Source organism: Dysidea avara, chromosome 8, assembly GCF_963678975.1.
Source record: "Dysidea avara chromosome 8, odDysAvar1.4, whole genome shotgun sequence".
Taxonomy (NCBI): Eukaryota; Metazoa; Porifera; class Demospongiae; order Dictyoceratida; family Dysideidae; genus Dysidea; species Dysidea avara.
Genome location: NC_089279.1, coordinates 1,432,426 through 1,450,033, shown reverse-complemented (window position 1 = coordinate 1,450,033; position 17,608 = coordinate 1,432,426). Strand labels below are relative to the sequence as shown.

General features: G+C 41.5%; 1 protein-coding gene across 1 annotated transcript in view; it reads left to right on the top strand.

Annotated features, from left to right (window-relative positions):
* LOC136265006 (myosin-IIIb-like) overlaps positions 1-17,608 on the top strand; it is a 120,443-nt gene that overhangs the window by 54,946 nt on the left and 47,889 nt on the right. Inside the window, exons 12-20 of the mRNA XM_066059767.1 lie at positions 13,369-13,455; positions 13,541-13,723; positions 13,776-13,887; positions 14,683-14,759; positions 14,815-14,955; positions 16,504-16,816; positions 16,904-16,953; positions 17,004-17,101; positions 17,156-17,338. Coding sequence (XP_065915839.1) covers positions 13,369-13,455; positions 13,541-13,723; positions 13,776-13,887; positions 14,683-14,759; positions 14,815-14,955; positions 16,504-16,816; positions 16,904-16,953; positions 17,004-17,101; positions 17,156-17,338 — 1,244 coding nt within the window. The remainder of the gene's footprint in view (positions 1-13,368; positions 13,456-13,540; positions 13,724-13,775; positions 13,888-14,682; positions 14,760-14,814; positions 14,956-16,503; positions 16,817-16,903; positions 16,954-17,003; positions 17,102-17,155; positions 17,339-17,608) is intronic.

Genomic DNA, 17,608 nt, shown 5'->3' with positions numbered 1-17,608 from the left:
GACAAAAACAGTGGGGTTGGTTTGTCAGGTTCCATTCTCCGGCTTCCCCCTGTCACTGCTTTGTACTGTTTCAAACATTGTACCACATATAATCTGTCATCTCCTGGGAAGCTGGCGAAGAAACAATCTTTCAAGGTAGCTCCTAGTTGCCTCTTCTTGGTTAGGGAAGCTAGTTTAAATAGAACCCCATTATGTTTGCAATAGCAAAACCGAAGGTCTAGTGCCTGCAGTTCTGACAACCTGTTAGCACTTGTCAATGTCATTAGAACTACTAGCTTGCCAGACAGTATCTTGAGTGAAAGTCCCTTATTTTCACCTAACTGTTTCAGGTGTTCTAACACCAAGTTTACATCCCATGTATGGGTGTAGCGAGGCTGTGGGGGCCTGGAGTTGTTCACCCCTCTCAATAGCTGTTTCACCAATGGGTGTTGTTGCCCTATTGGAATTCCCTCCAGAGGTTGATGAGTGGATGAAACTGCTGAGCGGATTGTGTTAATGGTGCGGTATTGTGATCCTTCTTGAAATAAGGATGTAATAAATTCTAGGAATGGCTGAACCCCAGCTGAAATAGGATTAATTTTCCATCCTTCACTCCAGCCACTCCACCACTTCCAACCTTATTCATATGCTGTGTTGGTCCCATTGCTCCATCCTGCAATGAGCAGTTCTGAAGTTTGCTTCGAAACTCCAGTTGAAGCATGCTGTTGCCAGATATCTTCTAAGCGGCAAACCTTAGCTGCTTTTGGTCTACTAGTGGGTGTATATGTTCCTCTGGATCTGTCAGCATGTCCTCACGCCACAGGAGGAGAAGAGGAAATTCTATTAACATTTCCAACAGTACAAAGAACCATGGTTGGATCTGTCAAGTTGGAGCTATCAGTACTATTGTACTCTGTTCCACCCTTATCTTCTGAAGGCATCTGTCTATCAAGACAAAGGGTGGAAATGCATATCCCTCTAGATTCCTCCAACTGCTCTGAAAGGCATCGATCGATGCTCTTCGCTCCTAGATCTGGCCTCCAGCTGATGTACTTGGGTGGCTGGTGGTTTAGTCGGCTGGCAAATAGATCCACCTTGCAAGGTCCCAAGGACCTGCTGACTCTTTAGGAATAGCTCCTTGTGGAGCTTCCAATCGGCTGATGTCTGTACCTTCCTTGACTCCTGGTCTACAATCATGTTGTTTCGAGTCCTGGTAAGTGGGATGTTGACAGAGTGATTCCCCACTACAGGCACCAGTCCCAGAGTGTACAAGCGACTCTCATCAGGCCTGGGGAATGAGTTCCTCCCATCCGGGAGGCATATGTCAGTGCTGAGACATTGTCCATTCTTAGATGGATGTGTCTTTGTGTGCTGGGGCCATACTTTGCAAATATCTGCACTGCTAACAGGGCTGCTGTCAGTTCTAATACATTGATGTGAAGGTCTTGCTCCTAATGGGACCATGGTTCTCCTGTCCTGACTCCCTGGCACACTGCTCCCCATCCTATGGTTGAGGCATCTGTCTTGATTACCATGTCCGGGGGTGGAGGGATGATATCCTTCCCATTCCAGATTCTCAGTTGGTCCCTCCACCATAGCAGTTCTTCTGTTGCTCTCTGATCTAGTGTCAGCAGTGTGTTGAATGACTTCAACCTTCTGAGTGACTGGATATTCAACTGTTGCAACTCACGGTAACTGTGAAAGCCTGGCCATGACAGCTGAGAGGGCGCATGAGCTTGAGGTAGTTCACTGGATTGGTTGACAGCACTTAGTTCAACATTTGAGGGCAAATAGAAGGCCCATACTGAAATTACAACAGCTTATTTATACAAAAATTCAAAGAATGTTCTGGAACAGGCCAGATACAGAAAAATTAAGTGCCACAAAATCATTAAAACAAATAACAATGTTCAGATCAGGTGATCCCTTTGGATGGCTTCTGGTGGCCTGTTAAATCATTTTTTTCTGCTCTCTCACACCCCTTCCCCCTTCTCTTTGTCCAGTATCCAGGAGAGGGCATCAGCATTAGCGTTCTCCAAGCCCATACGGTGGTGGATCTTAAACTTATATGGTTGCAGTGCGATACTCCATCTCATCAACCTACTATTCATGTTCTGGAATTTGGAGAGCCACTGTAGTGCTCGGTAGTCTGTCTGAATTGTAAACTCTCTTCCTATCAAGTACACAGCAAAAGCTTCCACTCCCAGCTTGATGGCCAAACATTCTTTCTCAATTACTGAGAATTTCTTTTCTCTAGGGAGTAACTTCCTACTAAAGTATGCCACAGGGTGGTCTAAGTTCCTTTCATCTGGCTGACTCAAAACTGCTCCTACCCCCACATCAGACACGTCAACCTGCAAGATAAAGGGGAGGGAGAAATTAACATTCCTCAAAACAGGGTAAGACATCAACACCTTCTTTAACTTATCAAATGCCCTACCACACTCTACAGTCCAATTCACCCTCTCTGGCTCAAGTTTCCTTGTCAAATTAGTCAGCGGCACAGCAATAGTAGCATAGTTGGGAATGAAGCGGAGATAGTAGCCAGCTAGCCCCAGAAATGACCGTACCTGCGTCTTAGTTTCTGGCAGCGGAAACCAGTTTATTGCTTGCAACTTGCTTGCCTCTGGCTTCACCACTCCATTACCAACTATGTGTCCTAAATAAGTATATTCTGACATACCTAGCTGACACTTCAAAGGTTTGGTCATCAACCCCACTTCCAACAATCTACCCAACACAACTCTCAAATGTGCCAGATGGTCCTCCCAGGTGGTACTAAACACAATCAGGTCATCAAGGTAGACACTAGCAAACTGGTTCATCCCTCTAATAACTTTGTCCATCATGCTCTGGAATGTTGCCGGGGCTCCACAGAGCCCAAACGGCATCATCCTGAATTGGTAGAGACCCTTGGTGGTAATGAACGCCGTCTTGTGCCGGTCCTCCTCTGCAACAGGAACCTGCCAGTACCCTTTGGCAAGATCCAAAGTGGTAATGTACTTAGCATGACCCAGGATGTCATCCACTCTTGGCATCGGGTAAGCATCCAGTTCCATCTCAGCATTCAATTTCCTATAGTCTACACACAGCCTAATTGTATTATCCTCCTTCTTGATGATCACCATGGGAGAAGCCCATTTGCTGTTAGATGGTTCAATCACATCCTCTTTCAACATCATTTCCAGTTCTCTCTCCACGGCATCTCTATACATATGAGGCATACGGTAAGGCCGCTGCCATACTGGCAGTCCTCCCTTCGTACGGATGTGATGCTGACATATGGCAGTTCTTCCACACTTTCCACTCATGACCAACTTAAACTCCAGCAGTAGTTCTGACAACAGACCCTTCTGCTGCTCAGACAACTGGGAACCTATGGTGGGAAATTTACAACTCTCACCTCTCCACGAAGGTATGACATTCTCCCCATCAGACTCATCATCCTCAGCAATCCAGTAACATGCAGCCTCTGGCAGATACCACTTCTTCAACATGTTGATGTGGAATACCGCTCTCCTCTTCCGCTTGTCTGGCATGTACACTTCATAATTCACTTCCCCTACCCTATGCAACACACGATATGGCCCTTGCCACTGAGCCAATAACTTGTTACTGATAGGGAACAACACTAACACTTCCTCATCAGGCTCTAGCTCTCTCTTTCTAGCATTTTGATCATACCATTTCTTTTGACGTTTTTGGGCCTCTTTCAAATTCTCCCTCACCAACTCTGACATTTCTTCCAACCTCTCTCTCACTAGCATAATGTGTGACAAAACACTCTGATCACTCTTCGTGCTTACTTCCCATTCTTCTCTCAAGACATCAAGTGATCCCCTCACTTCTCTACCATACAACAACTCGAACGGTGAAAACCCTGTGGAGGACTAAGGAACTTCGCGATAAGCGAACAATACATCAGGCAACATTCTATTCCAGTCTTTACCTTCCTTATTCACTAACTTTCTCAGCATTGCATTAAGAGTCTTGTTGAATCTTTCCACTAAACCGTCGGTTTGTGGATGGTATGCTGAAGTCCGAATCTGGCTAATATTCAATAAATTGTAGAGCTCCTTCAGCAACTGTGACATAAAGTTAGTGCCCTGGTCAGATAGAATCTCCCAGGGGATACCAACCAAAACAGTTGCATAAGATGTTCAGCCACTGCCCCAGCCTCAATGGAATGAAGGGGAATAGCCTCTGGGTACCTAGTTGCATAATCACATACAACCAATATGTATTGATTACCTCTCTGACTACGTGGTAATGGACCTACAATGTCCATGGTTATCTGTTTAAATGGTTCCTTCATCACTGGTAATGGGACTAGCGATATTCTAAGCTGACTCCCTCTAGCAGTTCTCTGGCACTCAGGACATCTCTGGCAGTACTCAGCTACATCACAGAATACAGTAAGCCAATAAAATCGCTGTGTGATTCTGCTGATCGTCTTGTCTCTTCCAAGGTGCCCTGCAATTGGAATAGAATGATCTATCTTACACACAACTTGATGGTAAGGTTTGGGCAAAAGCAACTGTTCCACCACATGCCCAGGCTGCTGTTTATTCCCCCACAGATGATACCACAAACCATCTTGCTCCACCACTTGGTCTGGTCTCATCTTCCTCAGATCCTGAATCAGTGAATCCTCAACTTGAAGCTTACACAACTCCTCCTTAGGAATATTCAAGTTGAGGTCACCTTCACATGCTCTCTGTACTCTAGCATGTTCATATCATCTCTCCCTTCTTTCTGACCTGGACTTCGTTGGTCCCTTGTCTTTCTCACCACCTACAAACACATCATCATCAAACCTAAACCCGTGTGACAACACATCATCCACAGCAGACAGATCCGTTCCCCCTGAATGCCTATTCTCCACCTCTGCCTCCGCAATGGCCACCTCTGCCTCTACCATGGATTCTGTGTTGACCGACTCCTCCACTACTTCACCACCATCTGAAGCTGCACCAACTGATTTCTCTACTACTTCTTCACTATCCAAAACATTCTCCACCCTATTCTGTTCAGGCTGATTCTGTTTCAGCCTGCAAGCTTGGCTCCGGGTCACAACCATAAGAGCCTTGTCATCCCTCTTCAGCAAACTCACCAGTTCTGGAACATCAGTTCTCAACAACACTAAATGTGGCAGCTTGTCTGACACCGCTGCCTCCACAGAAACTACTTTCTGATCTCCACTGTAACAACAGTGTACACCACCACATCTCCATGTGCACATTGCACAGTAACAGTCCTCTCCAAACTAGCCTCACAAGGTCACCCCTCACTAAAGTCCTTGAACAGCCAGTATCCAATACAATGTCATTAACAAACTGACCTTCAACCAATCCCTCACAGCAAAACAGCTGTCTTGCTGGTTTCTTTCTACCACAGTAGCTAATAGATTTCCTTATCTCACAGAAGAAAGCATCACTTAGACATTGTCTTGAAGTATGCCCACGACCACCACAATTATAACACACTAACGGCTTTTCATCCTTCTCTCTACCTTAACTACATCTTCTCCCTTCAAGGGAGTAGAAGAACTCACCTTCTTACCACCACCACTACTGCAGTCCTTCGCCATGTGTCCCAATTGACCACAGGAATAACAGCCCCTCTGTATTCCTCTCCTGGCACTAGTCTTCAGAGCCGGTGTCCACAACTCCATCTTACGAGCCTGTCGGTAGTCCTCTGCCAGTCTACCTGCATCTTCACTAGTTCTAGGTTTCCTTTCTTTCACCCAGACTCTTACTTCCTCTGGTAGCACTTCCACAAACTGCTCCTTCACTAATGCATCCATTACATCTCACCTGCTTGGACAGTCCTTCATCCATTTCTTTGCCAGATCTCTGGTTCTTATCACCAGTTCCACCGGTGTCTCATTCTCCAGTGGCTTCACTGTATGAAATCAACGCTGATAGGTCTCCTCATTGATATCATATTGCTGAAAAATGGCCACCTTCACCCTATCATAGTCTCTAGCGTCAGCATTAGTCATTGCTGCGTAGGCCACACGAGCTTTCCCAGTCAGTTGAGGTGCCAGAATAGCTGCACGCTTGTCTCTGTCCACCCCATGAGTCTCAACTGCTCTCTCAAAGGTCGTCAGGAAAACTTCAATATCGTCACTTTCAGTTAGCTTCATCAATTTCAGTGACTCTGGCCCTACTTCAACTCGACGTGGCCTTCCCTCTGTAAGCCCTCTAATAAGTTCTTCATACCTCATTCGGTCCTCAGCTCACTCTGGCGCATGTCGTCTCTTCTCTTCCTCTCGTTCTTCCTTCCAGGCCTTCAGCAACTCCATCACTTCACTCATCTCTGGATGATAGCGTTTTCCAGAGTGAAGCATACACCACACGGGTCTCTCCTGTCAACTGCAATGGGAGAAATATCCCACTCCTGTCACCAACTGTGAAAGCCTGGCCACGACAGCTGAGAGGGCACACGAGCTCAACGTAGTTCACTGGATAGGTTGACAACACTTAGTTCAACATTTGAGGGCAAATAGAAGGCCCATACTGAAATTACAACAGCTAATTTATACAAAAATTAAAGGAATGTTCTGGAACAGGCCAGATACAGAAAAATTAAGTGCCACAAAAATCATTAAAACAAATAACAATGTTCAGACCAGGTGACCCCTTTGGATGGCTTCTGGTGGCCTGTTAAATAATGTTTTTTTGCTCTCTCACAGTAACGTACTGGGGCTGACAGTATTGCTTGGGATGCCGCATTCAACTTGCCCAGCAACTGTGATAGCTGCCAAATTGACAACCTGCCTCGAATCAGGGTCTCTTGACAAATCTGTATTATATCCTGTACTTTCTCCTCTGGGAGGAAGAATTTCATTTACCTGGAGTCCACTTGGAACCCTAGGAACTGGATCTACTGGGATGGACTCAGCTGTGATTTCTCTCTGTTGATGGTAAAGCCCAAAGACTCCAGCAGTTGCATTGTCAATTCCACCTGGTGTAGCAAGCCTTCCCTGTACTGATGCATAATCAGAATGTTGTCCAGGTAAATGATCGATCACAGTCCCTGCCTCCGCAAGTATGCCATGACTGGATGGAGAAGCTTTGTAAATGTGTGGGGGGTACTGAAAAGTCCAAATGGAAGACAGGTGAACTCGTAAATTTTCCTGTCCCACATGAACCTCAGAAATTTTCCGTGTTCCTGGACAACTGCTACTGACAGGTATGCATCCTTCAATTCTAAGGTACATATCCAGTCTTCTGTTCGCAAAGATCCTTGATCATTCCTGACCCTTCTATTTTGAAATGGAATTTCTGGACAAAGCAGTTCAGAGGTTTCAGATTCACCACTGGTCTGAATGATCCATCTGTCTTCGCTACAAGGAACAGCGTGCTTATGAATCGATCCTGGCAAGGAGATACCATTACAACTGCTCCTTTCTGGAGCAGGTTCTGGACTTCCTCCCCCACCAGAAATGACTCTTCCCTTGACAGTACTGAAGTGACCATTGGGAAGGAGGCTTGGCCCACTCAAATTGATAGCCTTGTACCACCTGTAGAGTCCAGCGGTCCGATGTAATTCGTTTCCAGCTGTCTAGACAACTGGACACTTTCCCTGCTGGTAAAATAGAATTGAGTGGCTTGGGAGCTTGGATTGAAGGTGAGGGTATCTCTATTTCCAGTGACTGTGAGCTGGTTTGGGTTTATTGTGCTGGTAGAAGGGCTTCTTGGGGTTGGGGTTAGCATTGTACAGCTTGTACTGGCATTGTTTCCCCTTGTTGCCATACTGAGCTGGGTCACCCTGGGACAAAAAACCACGGAGGTCCTTAGGGTCATCCTCAAATGGCCTCTTCCATGAGTTAGATCCATCATGTACCACTTTAGCCAGGGCTTTGTCGGCATCAATCTTCTTCGATGCTTTCTCAAGGAAGCCTGGACCAAAGAGGTTATTCTTCCTGATATCATAGGTCTCTTCCGCCAGGGTCTTCATGTTGGGATTAATTCTTCCCCAAGCTATCTTCCTCCATTCGAATTTAATTGTATGGGAGGTGCTACCCACTTGCATCCCAATGAGAGTCTACCAGGATGGCTCGGCATTCCTTGTCTTCCAAGCAATTATTAAAGTGTTTGTTAAGAAATTTAGCCATAGAAGCAGGTGGTTCCCACAACTCCTCGTTGTTAATCTTCGGATCAAACTCTTGAAACCAGAGATGCCAAGGTTTGGTGAAGCCAGGAGTGAGACTGTGAAGTGTGTCAAGACAGTGAGAGTATGGGTATCTCACTGCAGCTGCACATGGAGTAATATTACAGAGATACAAGACCCACCAGAACATGGGATCCATATGTATGTGTGCATATATATAATACAAATCACTAAATACAAAATCTCTATTCACAGTACTCAGTTCCAGCAAGCTACAACTTTACTTGTGCATGCATGTAGTCAACAATCTAAGCTTTAGTACATGTGTCACTTAGGTCTGGAATGCTCTTTGTTATATTCCCATGTCACCTTTCCTGCTCTTTGAATAACTGAAGCTGGATGGTTATATCTATGGCAAGGCTCATCTGTTGCCAACTTAACAGAAAGCAAGCTTGGTAATGTTTAGCAGTAATGCCTGTGCTCTTCTTCATTGTCATTAACTATGAGTGCTTTCTGCCAAGCCATCTGTGAGATATCTTCATTATTCAACATTTGGTACTGAACAGATTCTTCTTCAAACTTTGATATTTGTGTGGGAGTTGAAAATGGTAAGAGGTTATGGTACCTATGATTTTCCAGTATTTATTCTCATAATTATATGCAGTATGATTTATATGTTCATAAACCTGGTCACAAAATATTCGGCTTAAATTGGATTGGACTCAAGTCTTTTTTCAAAGTTTACAAACGAGACACTCTTAAGTAATTCATCATCAAGTAGAGGATGTTCAAGACTGTATTCTACTGCTTTCTTGAAAAAGTGCCTTACAGCTGAGTAGAATTTCCTACTAGTTGTTTCAGTGATAGATCCTTCTTCAACAAGCTGTTTAACTTTCCGGTGAGTCACATATCCAATCTGCAAGCTGGAATCTATATATACACAAGCAAAGCACATGCCACATTTGGTTAGCCACACATATAGATAGGTAACAAACATACCTTCTAGCTGAGTAGTAACATTTGTATAGTTCATGTCATTCAGGCTTTTATCCTTTAAAGCCAGCACTTTCACAAATTTTGATATTAGCAGCAAAACAAATTCTTTCAGTATATAGTACAAAATGGTAAAACTAAGAATCTAGATCCTATAATCACAATTTTTGTGGCATTGTGTATAAAGCATAATGACATATGAATAACGTTCTGAAGGCTATTAGCCCATGCTATTCAAACCAGTGTCGATCATCAGATAGTGATGTACAATATAAAAGAAACAGGGTGAGTACTCTGTAGTCCTTTTATCTATCAGGTGAGTACACCTTAGAGCATATCACTTATGCCATGACTGCATTGGGTTGTGCTGATATATATATATATATATATATATATATATATATATACCCTTATCTCTTGGCCCTGTGGCCCTCGGGCTTTTGAGTGTATATTAACAGCAAAATCCCTCACAGCTGTGGTAAAACTGTTACATATGGGTCGATGACTTGATACTCACAGGACGCTTTGTACTCATACGCTGTCATGTATACAACTTGTCACAACATAGAATTGAAAAGGGTCCATAGGAACTGATGTGAGATTATAATTCTATTAGTGATACGGTAAGTACATGACAGTTTATTTCTCTCCCTACAAACAATACCCTCCCAACTACGCTGTCATGTACTGTTAGCTTATACCCTTTCCCTTCCTATAATACTCATTGTTCCAGGAAATCTGACAGCTTGAGACTTAATCCAGCTGGATGATCAGCTTATATGGTACTATTATTTACTGCTAGAATAGAAATGCAAATGTAAGAGATCAAGAGTCACTACTTGACGATCATTGTAGCCCTCATAGGCTTAAGATCATGAGGAAATTCATACAGATGCTATTGAAATTCATACAGATGCTATCAACATTGCATAGTGAGCCTGAGAATTCTTCAGGTGCTGTCTGTACACTTTTATTTTACATGAAAACCACAAAAATTAACAAATCACACCACTATATAAGAGCTATATATAAATGTTAAGTTCGCAAAAGGCTCACCCAATAGGAACACATCCTTGCCTTGCATTAGAGGCCAGCTATTGTCACATGAGCCTGATTATTAATAGCATAATGGGGGAGTGAGAGTGTCGAACTGCACTGTGAAAAATGAGCCCATGAAATCCTATGGCATCATTCAAATGACTCAGTGATTTGTGTTGATTGGTGACTAACTATATGTGCAGTGGGTGCACTTTGTGTACATGTGTATACACACCTGAAGAAACTGAAGCTAATCAGTGAAAGAACGAACAGTGTACTTGAGAAAAGTATGGCACATCATGCAAAGGAACTCGGTTCAAAGAGAAAGACACAAGCAACTAACCCGGAAAGCAAACACCACCAGGAACATTGACGTTGCCTTGGATAAATCCAGTTCCACTTTGTACATATACTGTACTCTGGGTTGTTATCATACAGTACAATAGTACTGTATAGTAGGGACCACAAAGGTTTGGGCGTGGTACATGAAAAAACATCACCCATAAACCAGCCTCACTTTCTGTGATGACGATGATGCAGTATTGGTTAGGTAAAACTAAGCCCAAACAAGCCTTCAGATCAATCCGAAATGCTTTCATCAAGTTGCTGGAATTTTTAATAGAAATTTATTAAACGGAACTTTCTAATGACTGACTTACTGACTGAGAAACTGACTGATGTCTTCAGACAAGCATAACTCAATAATGGCTAAGGCTATGGGCTTGATTTTTTAACTGTTCAACATTGCTTCAGCCGGAGTACCTTTTAGCATACTGCCGTACATACAATGCATTCTTCATGGACTTACCAGTGTCCTTCTTTGTGTCCCATTCATCTTTGCTGGCAGTGAAAGGTGTCAATTTGGCAGTAGCGCGTGATGACTTCCCTTCATAATGGTAATCGTCAGTATTTTTCATATTGGCTACTTTGATTGCAGAAGTGCTTTTCAAACAGTTCTTGCTTCGTAATTCTGTGTAACAGTAGCTGACAACAAAGCGTAATAGATACTTCACTTTTCAGATGATAATTGAAAGCTGGGGTGTGCGGCGCCATTTCTTTCTTTAGATGTGGTATGCGTAAGTTCATCATTTATTTTACAAAAAAAGTCAACAACAAGTACAAACAAAAAAATTGGAATTTTCAACTAGAGTAGGAACTATATATAACACATCGATAAAAAGTACCGAAACAAGCTGGAGTAGTGCACGATATTAAATCACAGTAAAACAATAAGAAGTGTTATATGCCTGCTGAGCATTTCCATTATGGTGTCTTGAGCACAGCAGGGATATATCACTTCTTATTTGTTTTACTGTGATTTAATATCGTGCACTACTCCAGTTTGTTTCAGTACTTTTATCAATGTGCTATATCCCTACTCTATTTGAAAATTCCAAATTTTTTGTGTACCTGTGAATGTTAACCTCGCATGTGACATCTTCATTTGAGATTTCATCAAGGTCACCATCCCCTGCCTCAACAGTTTCACTAGTGAAACTGATACGTCTAGATGGGGTTTCAGCCATTGCAATTCCACGTGATCACCCGCCTTGAACTATACACGAGCATGTTAAATCCAAGCAATCAACAACAGTCAGGTGTACGAGAGGAAACAAAGGTATGCAGGTTACTTTGCAGGTTCATTTATAGTGCAGTTCAACACTCTCCCTCCCCCATTATATACTCTAGTTAATAGTGAAGGCGCTATAAAATTTGCTAAGTATTGATAGTATTTGGGGCCATATATATACACTGTCATGTACTTATCTTATCACTAATAGTATTATGAACTCACATCAAGTCCTACAGATACTTATGAGATTTTAAAATTTGATAGACTATAACTGGAAAAGATTGTGAACACTGAACAGTAGATAATCCCTAGATTCAACCATTACAGAAGTTTTAAAAGCATTTTAGTTACACCTACATATAGATGTAGAAAGTTGTATCTGTAGCCCCAGGATAAAATTCACACAAAACAACAACTGCAGTATGCTTGTCAAACTGCCAATGGCTAATGACAATGAACAGTCATGGAACCACTTAAGCTTGATGTATATTCCATCATATGACTTCGTACTTAAAGTATTGATGGTTTAATGGGAGTAGCTAGATTTTAGTGTTTAATCTTTGCCAGTTGTAGTAAATATTATTGACTGCTCTATTAGAGTATTGAAAGGTGACTGCTCTATTAGAGTGTTTTGATAGTTTAGGGGAATAAATTCCAATAATGCTACAAAGAGGATATAATCCTACCTGTATATTAACATGCTGACCTTTGTTAGGAATTTCCCTTTAGTCGCTTCCATTTCTACTTACTGTTCCTGTTTTCCTAGAATCCATGTGTTTCTTATACTTATACTTAACTTTCTGATGTCAATGATGCATGTACAGTATTCCTGTACTAGACACAGCAGTGTGGCAAGACTGTAGCTTATTCTTTGGTTAGCTGGCAGGATGATTAGACATTGTATGCCTGAGAAGCATTCACATTCAATCAGAGCTTTACATTGTAAAGATTCATTTTGTGTGCAACAGTATGATGATCCATCAGAAGATCACATGCACATTTAGCCAAATACAGAATCTACTTTCATATGAACTGTAAACACAATTTTATGTTTATTGCACAATCTGAGATAGCTAATTGCATTAATATGCAGTACCCACAAAGATGTTCAGCTACTGTACATGTAATCTAGCGGTTTTCACGGACGTCAATCTGTAGTGATTTGACCATCTAAAATTAACCATCTTCAGTCAGTGCTGTATAGTGGCTTTTGGAAAGTAACTCATTTCTGGGCCACTTCATACATTGTCATCAAGTTTCTGTTACATTGGTCTCTAGTCTTTGACCCAATCCCACAAATTCATCTACAGTAGATGGCTTTAATGCTAAATATCAGATCTTCTATAAACGTTGCTAGCTTCTCTGTACTCATTGAAACCATAACTATAATGGCACTGAAACCAATCCATCAATGGTGGATTTAGAAAAGCAAGCAAACTATGCATATAAATGTAAAAAACTGAAAAGTTAAATGGGGAATATGAATTGTTATCCTTAATAGAACAGTCAAATTGGGTTACATTGCCACCCCAACAATCCCTTCTTGTTTTGTAGCATTTTTAGCGACCCCCCCCTCCCCCCACCTTTAATCTCCAATTTTTATTTTATTTAATTCTAGATTGTCTCCAATATTGACTAGCTGTTGCTGTTGTTGTTGTTTTTTATAGCATGTCTTCATGCTGGAGCAACAAGAGTACAAAAGTGAAGGAATTGACGTATCCAACATCAACTTCAAAGATAATAGAAATATTTTGGTAATTTATTCTGTAGTGTAATTATTAGATGGCAAGCCCTTGAAAACAAGTGCCTACATTATTGTAAATGTTTTGATGCTTTTAGGAGTTCTTCTTGGCTAAACCAATAGGAGTTCTGGCTTTGCTGGATGAAGAGTGTGCCTTTCCTAAAGCCACCGATACCACTTTTGTCCAGAAGTTACACAAACACTTTGAGAAGTTACCATTCTACAGCAAGCCGAAGACCACAGCTACTGATTACTTCACAGTCTCCCATTATGCTGGACAAGTGAGGTGTTATGATTGGTTATGATATTTAGAGAGATGGGATCTGTTTGTAGGTAGAGTATGATGGTGCTGGATTCCTTGAGAAGAACAGAGACAGTTTGCCTGGTGGAGCTAATGAGTTGATGCAAGCCAGTAAAAATCTATTAATTGAGTTGATATACAAAGGTAGCATCTATGTGCTTGTGTAGTACCATGTGTGTGTGTGTGTGTGTGTGTGTGTGTGTGTGTGTGTGTGTGTGTGTGTGTGTGTGTGTGTGTGTGTGTGTGAGTGTAGTGTGTGTGTGTAGTGTGTGTAGTGTGTGTGTGGAGGGGAGGGGAGGGGAGACTAAGTACAGTGAAACCTCTATAATCGAACGCTCATTGGGATAAGAAACTTGTATCGGATTAGCAAGGATGTTGGATCATTGAGGTAGTTTTACATAGAAAGTCTTATTGGTAAACAAAACAATATCAGATTATAGAGGTATTCTGGATTACAGAGGTATCGGAATAGAGAGGTTTCAATGTACCTGGTGTTAACTAATGCAAAATGTTGTTATTCATTTATTGTTTATTTTATTTTCTTTACAACTACACTATGTTATCTCACCTAACAGGTGAGGTCCAGGTAGGACATGTTCCCACACCTTACCCACGAGACATTGTCCCAGAGAAGGGTAGAAGCATTTTTGGTGCTACTTGAAAATATTACTTTCATTGAATAGTTTTGTTTGTAATATCACAAGAACCCCAATAGTCACCAGCAAATGGTAGGGATTACTGGGGATAGTTAGCTCTTTCAATTGCTGTGTCCTACCCCACCCACAGCATAATTTTCCTGCAGTGACGTGTTACACCTGAGTAGTGTGCAGGTGGCTCAGTTTTCTATGTGGTAGGTGTGACCATGTAAATGGCAGCCAATGGTTTTACTTTTTTGTAGTGTTTCTTTCTGTGTATGTGTATGAACTTGAAATTATGTAGGTACTATCACTCGTACTGGTAGTCTTGCTCTTGGGAGTGTCTTCAGTCATCGTACTGGTCGACTCAAGAAAAGACCAGTTAGTAGTGCACATTGTAGCACAACAGTATGTGATGGTATATGGTATCCTGTAGAGTCACCCACCCCCCTGTGTAAGTGGAGCAAAGGGGTTGACTGTTGGTGCACAGTTCAAGAATTCCCTTCAGGTTCTGATTGAGAAGATGAACCAAGCTAATCCACATTTTGTTCACTGCATCAAACCAAATCACTCCAAGGTAATGATTAATGGTGTACTAAGGAGTTGAGTGATCATATAGTACTGGATATTAAAGATCATGAGGTTTGTACTTTCTCACAAAAAAAACTGTTGATTAGAAACCAGCCTCAAATACCTTTGTTGTGCCTTGGCAGTATTGGATAGATAGATAGAAAATCAAGTCCAAAAGGGCAGCCAAAATGTTTCTGATAAGTTGCAACCAAATTTTATTTAACACAATTTTCTACTGATTGCCTTGCCTACCTGCCTGCCTACTTGATGCCTTCAGACAAGATAACAGCTAAGGCTACAGGCATGGTTCTTTTACTGTTAAATGTTTCTTCAGTCCAACAAGTTCCTTTTCCTTTTGGCATGTCTCAGCACATGCAATGTCCGCATCATGGACTTACTTCTTTGTGCCCCATTTCTTCTCACTGACAGAACAAGGTGTCGATTCATGGCAGCATGTGAGGGTTTTCTTGGATTTGTGACAGAAATCTTCTGTATATTTCATAATGACTGGACTGATTGCTTGCAATGCTCTTCAGTTGTAATGCTGTGTAACAAGCCGAACATAGCTGATTATGTAGCCTATTTTAACCACTTCACTTTTCCAGTAATTGATTGTTAGGGCAAACATTCAGATAAAAACATCTTCAATCCTTACATCATTCTTTCTTTTGATGTGGTATATGCTGGCTCAATTTTGTTCCAGAAAAGTGAACAAATAAGTATAAGAAAAAAAAGGAATCTTAAGTTCAATTGGGGATCATAGGCATAAAAGGTAGTGATACAAGAAGATCTGCTACACTTGAGATACACTAGTGAACATTTAATTCCTACTTCAGCCTATACCCATGACTGAATTAGGGATTAAATGTCCACTAGTATAATTATCTGCAGGTGTAGGAGACCTTCCTTGTTTTACTACTTTTTATGTCTATTATCCCTAATTAAGCTTAAAATTCCTAATTTTTCCTTGTGTTTGTAAATAATAGCCACAGTTGTGGCCAGTTACATGTCAGTTATTGGCTTGTCCGTTCAGACCAATGGGTGTGATGTTAGATATTTTACTGGCTTCATCCATCTTCTATAGGGTTATAGGTGTGTTTGCTTAATGGTTTAGTATTGATGATAATCACCAGCTCTCCTATGGGCTGTGTTGTTGTGTTTGTAGTTTATGTGTGTGGAATGTAACTGACACTGAAGTTACAATACCTGTGTTGTGTTGATAGGTGCCTAACAAATTTGATGACAAGTATGTAACAACACAACTTAGTTGCACTGGAATGCTTGAGACCTAATTTTTCCTTGTGTTTGTAAATAATAGCCACAGTTGTGGCCAGTTACATGTCAGTTATTGGCTTGTCCGTTCAGACCAATGGGTGTGATGTTAGATATTTTACTGGCTTCATCCATCTTCTATAGGGTTATAGGTGTGTTTGCTTAATGGTTTAGTATTGATGATAATCACCAGCTCTCCTATGGGCTGTGTTGTTGTGTTTGTAGTTTATGTGTGTGGAATGTAACTGACACTGAAGTTACAATACCTGTGTTGTGTTGATAGGTGCCTAACAAATTTGATGACAAGTATGTAACAACACAACTTAGTTGCACTGGAATGCTTGAGACGACTCGCATACGAAAAGAAGGATATGCTATTCGGCTTACATTTGAGGAGTTTGTGGAGCGTTACAAGTACTTGGCTGCTCAGGTCACAATGGCCAGTACAGCTGCCAACTGTCGCAAGATATTGATGACTACCAAGCTGGAGGGGTATCAGATAGGAAAGAGCAAGATCTTCCTTAAATACTGGCATGTTGACAGGCTGATACAACTGCTTGAAGCGGTCCACAAGGCAGCCGACATGACAGAAAAACGTAAGAGGTTCCATGAAATTTAGTGTGCTTGTTGTATTGCTTTTTTGTGACTGAATTGTGTGAGTGTTACACACCATTTTATTACAGAGACAGATTTACATACACCTCCCAAAGAGGTTACAACTGAAGAGAGCTCTGTGAGTGTGTGTGGAATGTGTAGACTGTTTGTTATGTACTGGTGACTTAGGGTGATGAACATGGTCCCAACGCTGATGAAAATGGTGATGTGTTTGTTGCTTTTAAAGGTCGCTTCAACAAGTTTGGCAAAGAAGGAACTAAACAAGCGTGAGTATCAAGTTCATGTTAGCATGTGTAGTTGTAAGTTTTGTCAATGTTTAGTTCAGTCCGTTGGTTCAAGGCTACACAAAGTGACGCTGTGAAGACAAGCACAGGACAAGTACAAATTTGGTTTCATGGTATCATCACAAGAAGACAAGCAGAACAAAGATTAGTGGATAAACCTAATGGCTCTTTCTTAATCCGTGTCAGTGAGTCTCAGTTTGGATATTCTTTGTCTTTTAGGTAAGTAAAAATCTCACACTTTAAACCCACAATTAATATTTAGATACTTTTGTATAACACTAATGGGGTGAATGTAGGTTTGTCTTTTTGCCTATTATACGTATGTACATACATACATACATACATACATACATACATACATACATACATACATACATACATACATACATACATACACACATACATACATACATACATACATACATACATACATACATGTACATACATACATACATACATCAAGACTGACGGTAGTGAGTCGCGCGGCCA